We start from the raw sequence: 12,883 nt of genomic DNA, 5'->3' as shown, positions 1-12,883 counted from the left end.
CAGGTGCCATATTTCACTCATTCCTGTGATCCTTATTGGCCCAGGAAAGAGGCGACCTTAGTCTTCTGTGTGGGTCATCATCAGCGTTGAGGCTGGTGACCCTCAAGAACAGGGAGTAGTTGCAGGAATCAGCATGGGGGATCCAGTTGCTCTGTTGTGGGTCTGTGAAGAGAACGAAAGCTATCGTTCCTTTAGTTAAAACTGAGTTACCACAGTGAAATGAGTGTCTGAGGCCTGCCCTGGAGATGTGGAGGGATGCTGCCCAGGGCCCTAGCCTCACTTTTAGGGACGAGAGGCGTTTCAGTGACAGGAATGGCTGCTTTTCTGTGCCACTGCATCTAGCTGGCAGTTCCAACCTGGTGAATAGTCAGTCATGTTACATCTTCGCCTCTTAATTGGTGACAGGCGGTGAGACTTCTGAGTGCCATCAAGGCCTTCCCAGGCTCTTGCCAGGGCCAGCTCTGGCTTTCTGGCCACCCCAAGCAAAAAAATAAAAACCAACCGTGGCGGCCAGGACAGCAAAGCAAAAAAAAAACCTGCGGAGCCATGGTGCAGGGGGACTCCCTGCCCTGCAGATGTGCCCCGGGGGAAGGGGGAGGGAGCGGGGGAAGAGAGAGAAGGGGGCCGGGAGGGCTCCGCGCTGCTCCGGTCGGCTGGGAGGGAAGGCTTGCTGCAGGGCGCTCCCGTCCTCCGCGCCGCCTCCCCCTACAGGGCGGCCGGAGCGGAACAACAACAACAAAAGCGGCCATGCTGCCCTAGGATTGGGCGGAATGCCGCCTCCTACAAGCTGCCGCCCCAAGCACCAGCTTGCTCGGCTGGTGTCTGGAGCCGGCCCTGGCTCTTGCCCCAGTGTAGCACCTAAACCTGCCCAAGAAAAAAGAATATTCAGAAATGTCCTTCCGTGGGGGGAGGTAGAGTTACTTTCAGGAAATAGCCCCAAGAAAAATGCCCCGGCCCTGGAGCCAGTGGGGAATGGCCATTGTGCCCAAGAGAGCATTCTGAAAATGTATTTTGAACAGAATTTTTGGAAAATAGAGAAGGCCTTATCTCCACAAGAAAGCTACACCAGTTTAACATCTATCAGTTTTTAAACCTATTTAGTTAAACTATTGCAAACCCCAGTGTGAATAATATCAGAGGGGTAGCCATGTTAGTCTGGATCTGTAAAAAGCAACAAAGATTCCTGTGGCACCTTATAGACTAACAGATGTATTGGGGCATAAGCTTTCGTGGGTGAATACCCACTTTGTCAGACGCATGTGAACAATATGATTTGGTTTAAGGATGGCTTATTTCAGTTCAGCTCATTAAATGCCTACTTGACTTTGGCCAAACCAAAATGAGCCTGGTTCAAACCAAACTGAGTGTCCACATAGCCTTTTGTACCAGCTTAACAGATTTGGTTTAAAATCACAATTAAAAAAAATTAAACTAGTGTAGCATTCTCATGTAGACAGTCTCAGAGTAGTTCCACCGGTTTGCATTTCTGCACTGCTGCACATACAGGTTCAGGGCAAGAGGGATTCAGTTGGTACTTAGCAGATGCCCATGCAGTTCGATTTGCAGCTAAGAGATGTTTGATAACCCAGCTAGGAACTGAATTGATGTACATTCCTAAGGCAATAAGTGAATCTCACAGGCTTTGCAGCTCCCCGGGCTCCTTTACTTACATGGAGAAGGCAGTAGTGTGAAGTAGGTCAGCAGGCGTTGGAATGTAAAAGTATTTGGTTCAGAGCATCCATTTATTTGGTTTTAGGACGTAACCAGGATTATGGGATTTAGCTGGGAAAACATAATAACATAACGTAAAGTTGGACTGGGTGGCATAGTTGATGTTTGGAGACCAGAAAACTGTCTCATTGATGAAACCAGGCTTGCTTTGTTGACCTGGACAATGAGTACAATTAATGCATTCCAAACCAATGGTGATAAAACCAGTAGGAATGGACAGTGGTATCAGTATACTGTGTTGCTGTGCAGGAGATCAGCGCTTATGAGCAGCATGGCTCACAAATAATATGTTCAAGGACACTGGGTGATGTGGAGGGGAGGTGGGAGGAAAAGCTGCACTGTTCATATACTGCCAATTCTACTCTATATTATTATTAGTCATATTTATTGAATTATTGTCAACAACTTGCTCGGTGTTGGACAAACCCTTAAGAGAAAGACAGTCTCTGCCCCAGAGAGTCTGAGATGCTGTGCACTGGGAAATCCAGACAGGGCAGGGCTGGGATGCTCACCACTTACACAAACCATCAGCCCTCCATTTTGGGGAAAGTAAAACCCCTTATAAAGAAGTCTTGTCTTCCCCATGTCAGCGCTTTTCTCTTGTAGAGTTCTGTGATTTGTATATTACAGTCCCTTGTTGCTTAAAGAAATTCTGCTTGAATTGTTTATTCATTAGTCCCTTCAGGCCCCTGCTCAACTTTAGCCCCGTGTGCCTCCTTTTAAACATAGTTTGTGTCTCCAACTGCTCATCTTCTCTGTCAATCTCCTGCTTAGAGTCAGTACATAGATATTTAACACATTCCGGTGGGTTATCATAAGAGGCAAGTGTAAACGTTGTGGGAAGGTTACACTTGCCTCTTATGAGAACCCACCGGAATGTGTTAAATATCTATGTAACACCCAGCAGGGGCCGCTCACATTTCTGTGTGCTAGATCTCAGCCCACTCAGGTGATCTGAGAGCAGTTGTGGCTGTTGCTGTGTGCATCTTCAGACTGCCAAGAGACCTGCTTGCTGGGAGGCTGATGGCTTTGCCCTGTTTGTTTCAGTGGTGGTGGTGGTTTTAAATAGATTTTCCCCATCTCTCCTAGGCCAAAATAGCTTATATCTGTGACCTCCTGAGCATGCTGTTCAGCCAGTTCGTGTGGGCTGTGTTTGGGGAGAGCCAAAATGGGTGGGGATGTGAAGTGGTGGGAGTTTTGTTCTGTGATGGCTGTGCCCACTGGTGAGTGTGCTGTGTGATAGGGGGGACTAGTGTGCTTCTGTTTCAGTTTGACATTTTGGGATTGTGTTTGTAATTAATGGCTGGGGTGCCCCGGATGGGCGTCCTCTTTAAAAATCCATATAAAGCTGCAAATTTAAACAGCACTCAGCACAAGCAGCCTTTTGTGCAGGGAAATGCAGAGCCAGAGTCCTTTGAGAGCCCTTCCTCAGTTCTGGAATAAGCAAATCGTGATGCATTCATTTCGCATCCATTTGCTGCCTTTCTAATGAAGCGTTAGTAGTATCTGATGGGGTTGGATTTAAAGTGAATTTAGTGTGGGTGAAAGGCAGCACATGACAGCCCAGGAGACAGAGTTCCCTTTGTATATCCACTGGGGTGTGAGTCTCTGGGTGTAAAGTGCTCCAGGCATTTCCCCACCAGCAGGTAAGGTAGACACTGACCTTTCTGAAATGAAAGCTGAGATTCTCCTGACTCAAGGAGCTGCAGCTTTAAGAGCCTTGAAGTGAGGCTACTTTCCAGGGATTGTCAGTCATGGCTAGTGCCAAGTGGTGGTGGCAGTGTTTGGGTTGGGGACGCACACACCAGAGTGAAGGGTGCAGTATAAAAACCTAGAGAATGATACTGTAAACTGATCTGGGACCCACCATCTCCTTCCGTTAATGCCATTCAACAGCCATTCCATGATACTGACTCGTGGTCACTACCAACCTGCATTAGGCTGGATTTGAAGCAGTGACCAGGTGGAAAAAGGGTCTGCATCGCATCTCCCAGGCGAGTTTTCTGGAGTAATTTTGATGGTTAAGTGTTCACATCTGAAGGCAACAGTAGACATTCTTGTGGAATATGTTAGTTAATCCAGTGATGAGGGTAAGGAACATTCAGGAAACTCCAATTATTAAGGTTACACTTGAAAGGCTAATCTGGCCACATTTCACGCCAACATTTATAGTTTATAGTGTACTCTAATAAAATAAAGGATTATATTAAAGGTTACATTTAATAAGGGAGAAAGGAATAGAAAATATTGTGTATTTCCAGCATGGCTGAGCTAACATGGCTAGAGCAAATTCAGATTTGCAGTTTCTCAATTTGTCTTGATCTCGTGGCCTTGATATTGCGTTAACAATTGTTTCTTAAATTTTCTAATTTTGGATTTGTTTTATTTTTCTTGTCTTTTCTCTTTCTTATTTTTTCTTAAAAGAGAAAGAAAATAGAAAAAAACCTGGTGATAATTGGCTTTCATAGGTTACAGAGCTAGCAAAGCTTGTAATCTATGAACTAGCAAGTTGGCACCTAATTTAACCACCTTTTATGTGGAGAATGCATCTATCTTTAAGTGCACCTAGACTCCAGGGAATACTGTACTGCTCATGCTTAGGAAGTGGTTCTAAAATGGTCATATGTTTACATACAAAGCAAAAGCTGTTGCGTCCATGCCAAGGTCCAAGCTTCTGCTGTTTTTGTTTTGGTCATACCCATGCTGCTGCTCCCCCTTTCCCCACTCCAAAAAATCACTGTTGTGCAGAGACCAAGACTGGAATATTTCAGGTCAGGAGGTAAATGCTTTGGAAAATTACAGAGGCAAGGTGGGTGACTTAATATCTTTTATTGACAAGTTTCAGAGTAACAGCCGTGTTAGTCTGTATCCGCAGAAAGACTATTTTATTGGACCAGCTTCTGTTGGTGAAAGAGACAAACTTTTGAGTTCCATAGGCGCTCTTGTTCAGGAAAAATAGAGTATGGGAAAATAAGAGTTAAACAGAAATTATAATTTCTATAATTATAGATATAATAACTACCTGGTATAATTAGGACTTCAGGTATATTTTCTTTTTGTTTTTCAGCAAATTAAACAGAAGCAACCTATGTTTGCATTTTCATGTATTATCCTAGTCCACCGAGCAATGGTCAGCCCTGTCTTTCGGCAAAGATGGTTTGAAGGACAGGAGTATCAAGAAAAGTATTTGGGACTTTTTATTTAGTACATCCTTAGGATCTGGACTGTTGTTTTAATATCAGAGAACACTTAAAGAATTGATGCCTGCTCAATATAAAGTGTTATGGATGCTTTACAGGACACACACACACTCTCTCTCTCCCTCTCCCCTTCCCTCTCCCCCCCCCCCCCCCGAAGAAAGACAACAGCTTGCCAGAAGCTGGGAATGGGCGACAGGGGATGGATCACTTAGAATATCAGAGTTGGAAGGGACCTCAAGAGGTCATCTAGTCCAACCCCCTGCTCAAAGCAGGACCAATTCCCAGCTAAATCATCCCATCCAGGGCTTTGTCAAGCCGGGCCTTAAAAACCTCCAAGGAAGGAGACTCCACCACCTCCCTAGGTAACGCATTCCAGTGTTTCACCACCCTCCTAGTGAAATAGTTTTTCCTGATATCCAACCTGGACCTCCCCCACTGCAACTTGAGACCATTGCTCCTTGTTCTGTCGTCTGCCACCACTGAGAACAGCCGAGCTCCATCCTCTTTGGAACCCCCCTTCAGGTAGTTGAAGGCTGCTATCAAATCTCCCCTCATTCTTCTCTTCTGGAGACTAAACAATCCCAGTTCCCTCAGCCTCTCCTCATAAGTCATGTGCTCCAGACCCCTAATCATTTTTGTTGCCCAACTTGTTGATTACCTGTTCTGTTCATTCCCTCTGGGGCATTGGCCACTGTCGGAAGACATGATACTGGGCTAGATGGACCTTTGATCTGACCCAGTATGGCCATTCTTATGTTCTTAGCTGTAGATCCTGGATTCCTGAACAGCTATTTGAGAATTTCATGTAATGAAGGATTTAACTGAAAACTCATTTCTCCCACCCTCCTTGCCCCTCCTCAATGGCATTAGACCATTAAAGAAGATCAACTCCCATTTCAGCGCAGAAACTCCAAGTCAATGATGAGAAAGATAATTAGCATGTTAAATGCTCAGTGTTTTATTCAAATTATGTTTAATAATATTGAGCTATAAGAAAACAGTGGCAAAAACTGTTAACAGCTGGCTTTTTCATTATAAACGTAGGTTTGTTTTGCATAGCATTTTCAGCTTAATGAAAGCCGCTTGAGTTTCATGTCATTTTTCAATCCTATTTCTTTATTATGTTTTTCAGCCATTGGCTAGCAATTCACAGGATTGCAAATGAGCTCTGAATATTTTAGGAGCCAGTGGGTTTCAGGAATTAATGATTTGCCTGTATTTTATGACTGTGATTCAAGTTCCATTGGCTAACCAGCCCCAGAATTATATGTGCATTCAGAGGGAATCCTTGTTTATGGGACTGTTAGAGTCTTGCTGGGAGCTATGGGCTGCAGTTCCAAGCCAAGTATGAATAAAACACCACGGGGATTCTTTTTCGGCTTTGAAGCTTCAAATATTAATAGGGTATCATTTTCATGACAAGTATTGCAACAGGTTGTGAGCACTTTGTTATAAAACATTTTCTCTTAGTGGAAGCATATATTTTAATGGAAATGTGATGTCATTTAAATTATTGATATCCAAAAGCACAAGTCCACTGTGTGTCCACAGATATTGAAATAGTTTCAAATGGGCTCTCTTCTAGCTGCTCCTATGTCTGTTAGATTGCATTCCTCTCCATAAATATTACATCAACCAGCACACCAGGACCGATGTGACAGCAAACCAGCATTTAGCGTAATAGGCAGCAAGTGGAAGCATGATTGCAAACTGTCTCAGTTCATCTAAATGGCCCAGGCTTCCACACAAAACCTTCTAGTTGTGGTTAACCACAAATGACTTTTTTTATTTTGATATAATATTAACAACCCCCCTTCAGAAATTTGGGGTTTTGTGGGGTTGATGGTGCGAGGGTTGTGATTGTATTTCTGACATTTGAGACTGTAGTTAGACAGATTGACCAAGGTGCACACTCTGGCTAGGGACTGTAAGGCTTCTACAATGCTGCATCTCCATTGGGTGGGGGAGCAGGGGAGCAACATAACACTTCAGTGTATGTTAAGATCAAAGTTTGTTGTATTTACCCATCTGCTAACCCAAGTTTTCTCTCTCGAAGTTTTGAAGCGTGTTTCAGCACACTGCGTGTGCACTTGCTGGGCTGATTTACACTTCCTCACGCTTGCTTAGAAAATAAAAATCTCTCTCCACCTCCTTGCATCTTGCAGATTTTGCATCTGAAGAAGTGAGGTTCTTACCCACAAAAGCTTATGCTCCCAATACTTCTGTTAGTCTTAAAGGTGCCACAGGACCCTCTGTTGCTTTTTACAGATTCAGACTAACACGGCTACCCCTCTGATACTCTCCACCTCCTGTTCATTGGCCCCATTTTAGAAAGGATTCCCCTTGCTTTTGGACCCACCCTTTCAATTAGTCACAAGAAAACCGGTTTCCCGTGTCCCATCTCAATTCCATCCCTTGACACAGCAGCATCAGTACAAGGCTGTCTAGGTGCTGGACAGGAATCAAACAGTCCCCTCACTGTACATGTGCACTTTGAAAATGTTAAACTCTAGCTCTTTAGAAATACAAGAGGATTAAAGGGTCTGAAGGAGCTTACAGGGGGATGTCCAGAGAATCCAAAGTGATCAGTCAAAATGTCGGCATAACCATCAAAATAAACAATCTCTTGGGAATCTCTGTCTGCTTTGGTTGAAATCCTGCTTTCTCTTATTAAATTGTAATTTACCAAGAACAAAATGTTAGTCCGATTGGGGAATTGGCAACGGAAATGAAGACAGCTTGTAGTTATGTCGCTGAGACCACAATTTTTCTCCCAGGAGCCTTTTATCTCAATAACAGACACAAGATGAGGAGGGGAGAGAATGGATAGAAAATAGAGTAACCTATTCATATCAGACAGGTTTCCCAATTGAGAACTGGATGCAGAATAACATCTTGTGCTGCTAAAAGAAGAGTTGGCTGAACAATGTCCAGCTAGGGATGCATTGGCAACTTGTCAGCAGCCTCAAGGGACGCACTGCACTTGTCTCAATCAGCGCAGATTGCAGTCTCCCTCATCTCCTGAAAACTGCAAGCCATGAAAACTACAAATCCCAGCATGCAGTGCTTTGTCTTTACCTGAGTAGCTTAAAGGTAGGCTTGGAAGGATTAGATTTTTATCAGCAAATGTCGATAAACGTCAATTTTATCATACAAACACACAACTGATAAAAAATATTTTCATTGATGATGATAAAAATTTACAGATAGTGTGACAAAGCTCTGTCCTTGTCCCCGTGGGTCCCGCATTTCCTGGCGGATTTCACTAGCCTCAGAGGCTCATTGTGACCCTCCACGTAGCCCTTCTCTCTCTAGAGGCAAGGGTCACAGCTTACTGAGACATTTTCATCATAAGCCAGCAAGGGAGGTGAGGAGAAGCAACCCTCCCTTGCACAGTCTCTGTTGTCTCCTAGTCTCAGTGATTGATCGGAGGGGGGAGCCCGGGCCCGCCCTTTACTCCAGACTCCAACCCAGGGACCCTAATAGTAACAGCTATGGTAGCTGACTTTTTGGAAATAGGATGTGTACAATTCCCTGGGCCACTTCCCCACAGCAGCCCCCACTCAATACCATTACCATTACCTCAGGGCCTCCTTCCTTGCGCCTAATATGGATTTGTACTGCTTAGTTCTTCCAATAGCGCAGCTTCCTCCTACCGCTCCTGATACACGTGCCTCACTGACTAACTGGGAGACTTTTAACTAGTCTCAGCCAGCCCTTGTTTGGCTTCAGGTGTCCCAGTCAACCTAGCTCTCTCCACTGCTTTCTAGAAGGATCTTAACTGGCCCCAGGTGTCTTGATTAACCTGGAGCAACTGCCATTTGTTTACCATAGTACCAGGGATTTGTTTAACCTGGGGCTAACATACCTGTTCCTCATTACTTTACTATAGCCATCTGGCCTTGCCCCGTCACAATAGTCAAAGTAAGGAAAACGCTCCTTGAGAACTTATTAGAGTTTGATTTAAGAGTATTTACTTTATATATTTGACACATTACGTAGACAATTTGTATTTGAATGGTTATAAAGTTTTAACTTTTTGAATCTCAGCAGTCTAAAGTAATTAAATAATAATTGTCTCCCCTCCCCATTCTCTGATGCTGTTATAATTTCCCACAACTGTGAAAATTTAAATAAAAATTTAAAAAAATGCTTAAAAATACACATTCTGACAAAATTATTTAAAAAAAAGGAAATTGAATTCTGCCAAGCCTACCTATATGTATTGCTATATGAAAGTTGGGAAAAATAAGTGTGTTATTTTTTTGGGTTTTATAATGTTCAATGGAGCCTGAAGCTATTTAACAAAAAGCTGTTTGCTTTTTACTTTAGAAATATGAGGAATATCAAGTCTGGTCTGCCCTGTTTTTGTTGAAGGACTCTTTGGTAACAATGTGAGATTCCTCTGCTTGCAGTTGGAAGGGAGGAAAGATGGGGAGATGTATCTTTAACAAAAGAGCTTTTCTTCCAGGTGTGTGTAGGACATTGGAGTTGTATGCTGTAGCTATTAACATAAGTGCAGTGTGTTTAGTGTCTTCACTTCACTTTCCCATGCCCGGCATCTTTTGATGTCATAACATCAGAGCTGCCAACCCCAATTATTTAAAAACAGGTGCCAGGTCCCAAAAAATCACGACATTTAAAAAATATGGTGTTCTTTTTATTTTCCTTCTGGTTTTTGAGCCTATAGGGGTCCTGTTTTTCAGCTTTGCTCTTCAACCTCAATGATTAGAAATGTATGTGTTTTAAAAAAAACCCTCATATAATCTCATGACTCCAGGAGCTGGGGCTTTTAGAAATACCCCTAATATCATGGGGAAATTGTAAGAGTTGGAATAATCGATTAGTTCTCCTGCTGTGCATAGAGTTTTCCAGGAAAGTCAGGTGAGTCAAACTCAGTTTTGTACATTAAAAGACAAAAAGAAAAAAAATCAAGGCAGGATTAAAAACCCACCTCCCAAATTCCAGGCCTCGGTCGTAAATCAATAAAGTAATAGAGGAGGCACAAACACAATCCCTCCTCTGTGCTGATGACCTTTAAGGATGCAGGCTGCGTTGCCAAACCCTGTGGGTCACTTGCACTGTGCTGCCCTCTAGCCACCCATGAAAGTTACTGTAGCTGTCAACCTGGGATAATGAAATAACATTAGCTTTGGCTTAGAAGCAGGTTATTGTGCCTCCCTTTTCTACATGAAGCAGCATTCCAGCATTCTGTGGTAGCTGCAAATGGCCCAGGTGGAAGCTGCCAATGCAACCAAGCATCTCTGCCCAAAGCTGTTAATTTGTGTGTATTTTGTCATCAAACATGACCACTGGATAATGTTCTGAGATGTTCATAATCCGTGAAGCCGGTTCTCCAGCTCTGCTGATGCTTACACTCTCTTTCTTTTTTTCCTTCTCGTTTCTGTGCCGGCAGCAAACCCTGGAGACGAACCTCACCAACCTGGTTAAACGCAATAGTGAACTAGAAAACCAGATGGCCAAGCTGATACAGATCTGCCAGCAGGTGGAGGTACGTGGTGGCAATGCTTCAGAGAGCGGGAGTCCATGCTGGCTGAGGGGTGCGTGCATTGGGGGTGTGATACCTGCCTGCAGCATGGGAACCCTGAATCGGGGAGAGGGGTTATTTAGGGTGATGATAGGGGGGCAATGGGGTGAAATTTGGAAAGGGATCATGCAGGGGAAAGCCCTGGCATGAGATGAATGAGGCTGCAGAATGGTGTCCCAAGGGCAATGGCAGAAACCCCATACCTTGATTCATTTAAATCTAGGCAGGACAGACTCCTAGTAAATACACTACATTACAATGAGCAAACTGCACTGGTAATGGGGGAGGTGGCCTAATAGCATGATCCCTCTACCTGAGATTGTTCTGTGCAATTCTCCCATGGCAGCTGGATGTTGGGAGGTGGACGGTGTCACTGATGAGTGGGGCCATGCACTGCCTGACCACTGTGGGTACGTCACCCTCTCGGGGTGTAGGAGGATTAGTTGACACAGGGAGGTGTAGTTTACATCTCCTTGCCCCAGCTTGGGCCAGTCTGGTCCAATATAGCTAGAGCTGTGAGCCGGTAAAGTGTCTGAGACAATTTCCCGGGAGAAGATAGAGTTTGTCTGGAGAAGGGCAAATGGAAGTGGCTGATGGACCATAAACAGAATAATTATAACTGTACTGTGGAGAGAAGTATGGAGTAGGCTGCATGCGGTCTGCCTAGGAGTCTATCCTCATAAGTGCTGTGGAGGAAGCAGCAACCCGTATGCAGTGAGAGCTGGAGAGACCATATCGTAAAACACAGGGGTTAGAGGACAAACAAGCGACAATCAATGAGATGAGAGGTAGCGTAGATAGTTGCAGAGGGAACACCTTCCAATCCCAATCCTACAAGGTGATGTGCGCATGTGAACATCTGCTATTGCAGTGGGGCACTGTGAGAGCATAGGGCCCACGTGTGGGCTCAGGGCTCAAGGGGGGAAGTAGGAAGGAAAAAGGAATTCTGTGCTATTTGGAATTTGAGTGCTGCTACATGGACACAAACTGGCCTGTGTTGCTTGTGGGTGGTTGCGGTTGTGATGGATTGGACCCCCATCCTGGGGCACCACCTGATATGCTAGGGTCTCACTGAGCCCATCCTTTCCACCAGCCTGGGTTTCCTCACCCTGTTTTTGCTGTGCTAGGCTCTCAAGCCTTTTCTTTAGCGCGCGCGCGCGCACACACACACACACACACACACACACAGAGGTAAGGCCACACCCAACTGCAGACACAGACTGAAATCAGCTCTGTGTGGGAAGACTTAGCTAGGAGAATGGCCAGCACTCACGTGCACACCTCCTTAGTCTCTTTACAGGCTAAACCCCTGTTCTCAGCCTGGACTCATCCCTTGCCTTCCCATAGCTTAGTTCCTTGGTTTCTTCAGGAGCTTTCAGCAGTCTTCCTTCTTGGGTGGGGAGGCAAATGGAGAGCCCTGATTGCCTTGCTTCCCAGCCTTAAATAGAATTTACATAAGGTGGGAAGCCTTTGTTTCCAGTGGAAAAGTACCAGCAATGTCCCAGGTGGTATTTTGTACCAGGTGACCTTATCACCTGACCTTGCAGTGTCAAAGCAACCATGAAACAAGGTTTATTTGCAATGTCCACAGGAAGGAACTCCAGGGAAGATGGGAGATGTGCACATCTTCAAAGACTCATTGTTTTTCCTAATGGTCCTTTAAGGCTGATTGCTTAGTCTGGTGGTCTTTCCCAAGTACACACAAAGTTGTAATTGATACATAGACAATATTCCTAACTTCAGATACAGAAATGATACATGCATAAAAATTGGATAAACACATTCAGTAAGTATCAGGGGGTAGCCGTGTTAGTCTGAATCTATAAAAAGCAACAGAGGGTCCTGTGGCACCTTTAAGACTAACAGAAGTATTGGGAGCATAAGCTTTCATGGGTAAGAACCTCACTTCTAATCTGAAGAAGTGAGGTTCTTACCCACGAAAGCTTATGCTCCCAATACTTCTGTTAGTCTTAAAGGTGCCACAGGACCCTCTGTTGCTTTTAACACATTCAGTAAATCATAACCTTTCCAACAATACTTCACACAACCCATCTTGCATAAAGCATGTCTTAGTTATGCCATATTCATATCATAACCATATTTCTATGAAGAATATGAGATGTAACGTCACAGTGGTGTCTATGCCACTAACTGGTTATAGAATCCAGATAATCGTCATGCCCGGTCTGGGCCACTGGATAGGGTTGCCAACTTGCTTATTGCACAAAACCAAACACCTGAGGCCCTGTCCTGCCCCACCCCTTCTCTGAGGCCCCGCCCCCACTTACTCCAGCCCCCCTCCCTCCATTGCTCACTCTCCCCCACCTTCACTCACTTTCACTGGGCTGGGGAAGGGGGTTGGGGTGTGGGAGGGAGTGAGGGCTCTAACTGGGGGTGCAGACTC

At 44.7% G+C, this 12,883-nt stretch overlaps 1 protein-coding gene across 5 annotated transcripts in view; it reads left to right on the top strand.

Moving 5' to 3' along the window:
- MID2 (midline 2) overlaps positions 1 to 12,883 on the top strand; it is a 432,473-nt gene that overhangs the window by 239,791 nt on the left and 179,799 nt on the right. For all 5 annotated transcript variants that reach the window (XM_054039814.1, XM_054039809.1, XM_054039813.1 and 2 more), the window contains exon 3: positions 10,348 to 10,443. In XM_054039814.1, coding sequence (XP_053895789.1) covers positions 10,348 to 10,443 — 96 coding nt within the window. The remainder of the gene's footprint in view (positions 1 to 10,347; positions 10,444 to 12,883) is intronic.

This window comes from Malaclemys terrapin, chromosome 9 (genome assembly GCF_027887155.1).
Source record: "Malaclemys terrapin pileata isolate rMalTer1 chromosome 9, rMalTer1.hap1, whole genome shotgun sequence".
NCBI classification, from domain to species: Eukaryota; Metazoa; Chordata; order Testudines; family Emydidae; genus Malaclemys; species Malaclemys terrapin.
Note: the sequence above shows the minus strand (reverse complement) of the source record. Positions and strands in the feature narration are given on the sequence as shown.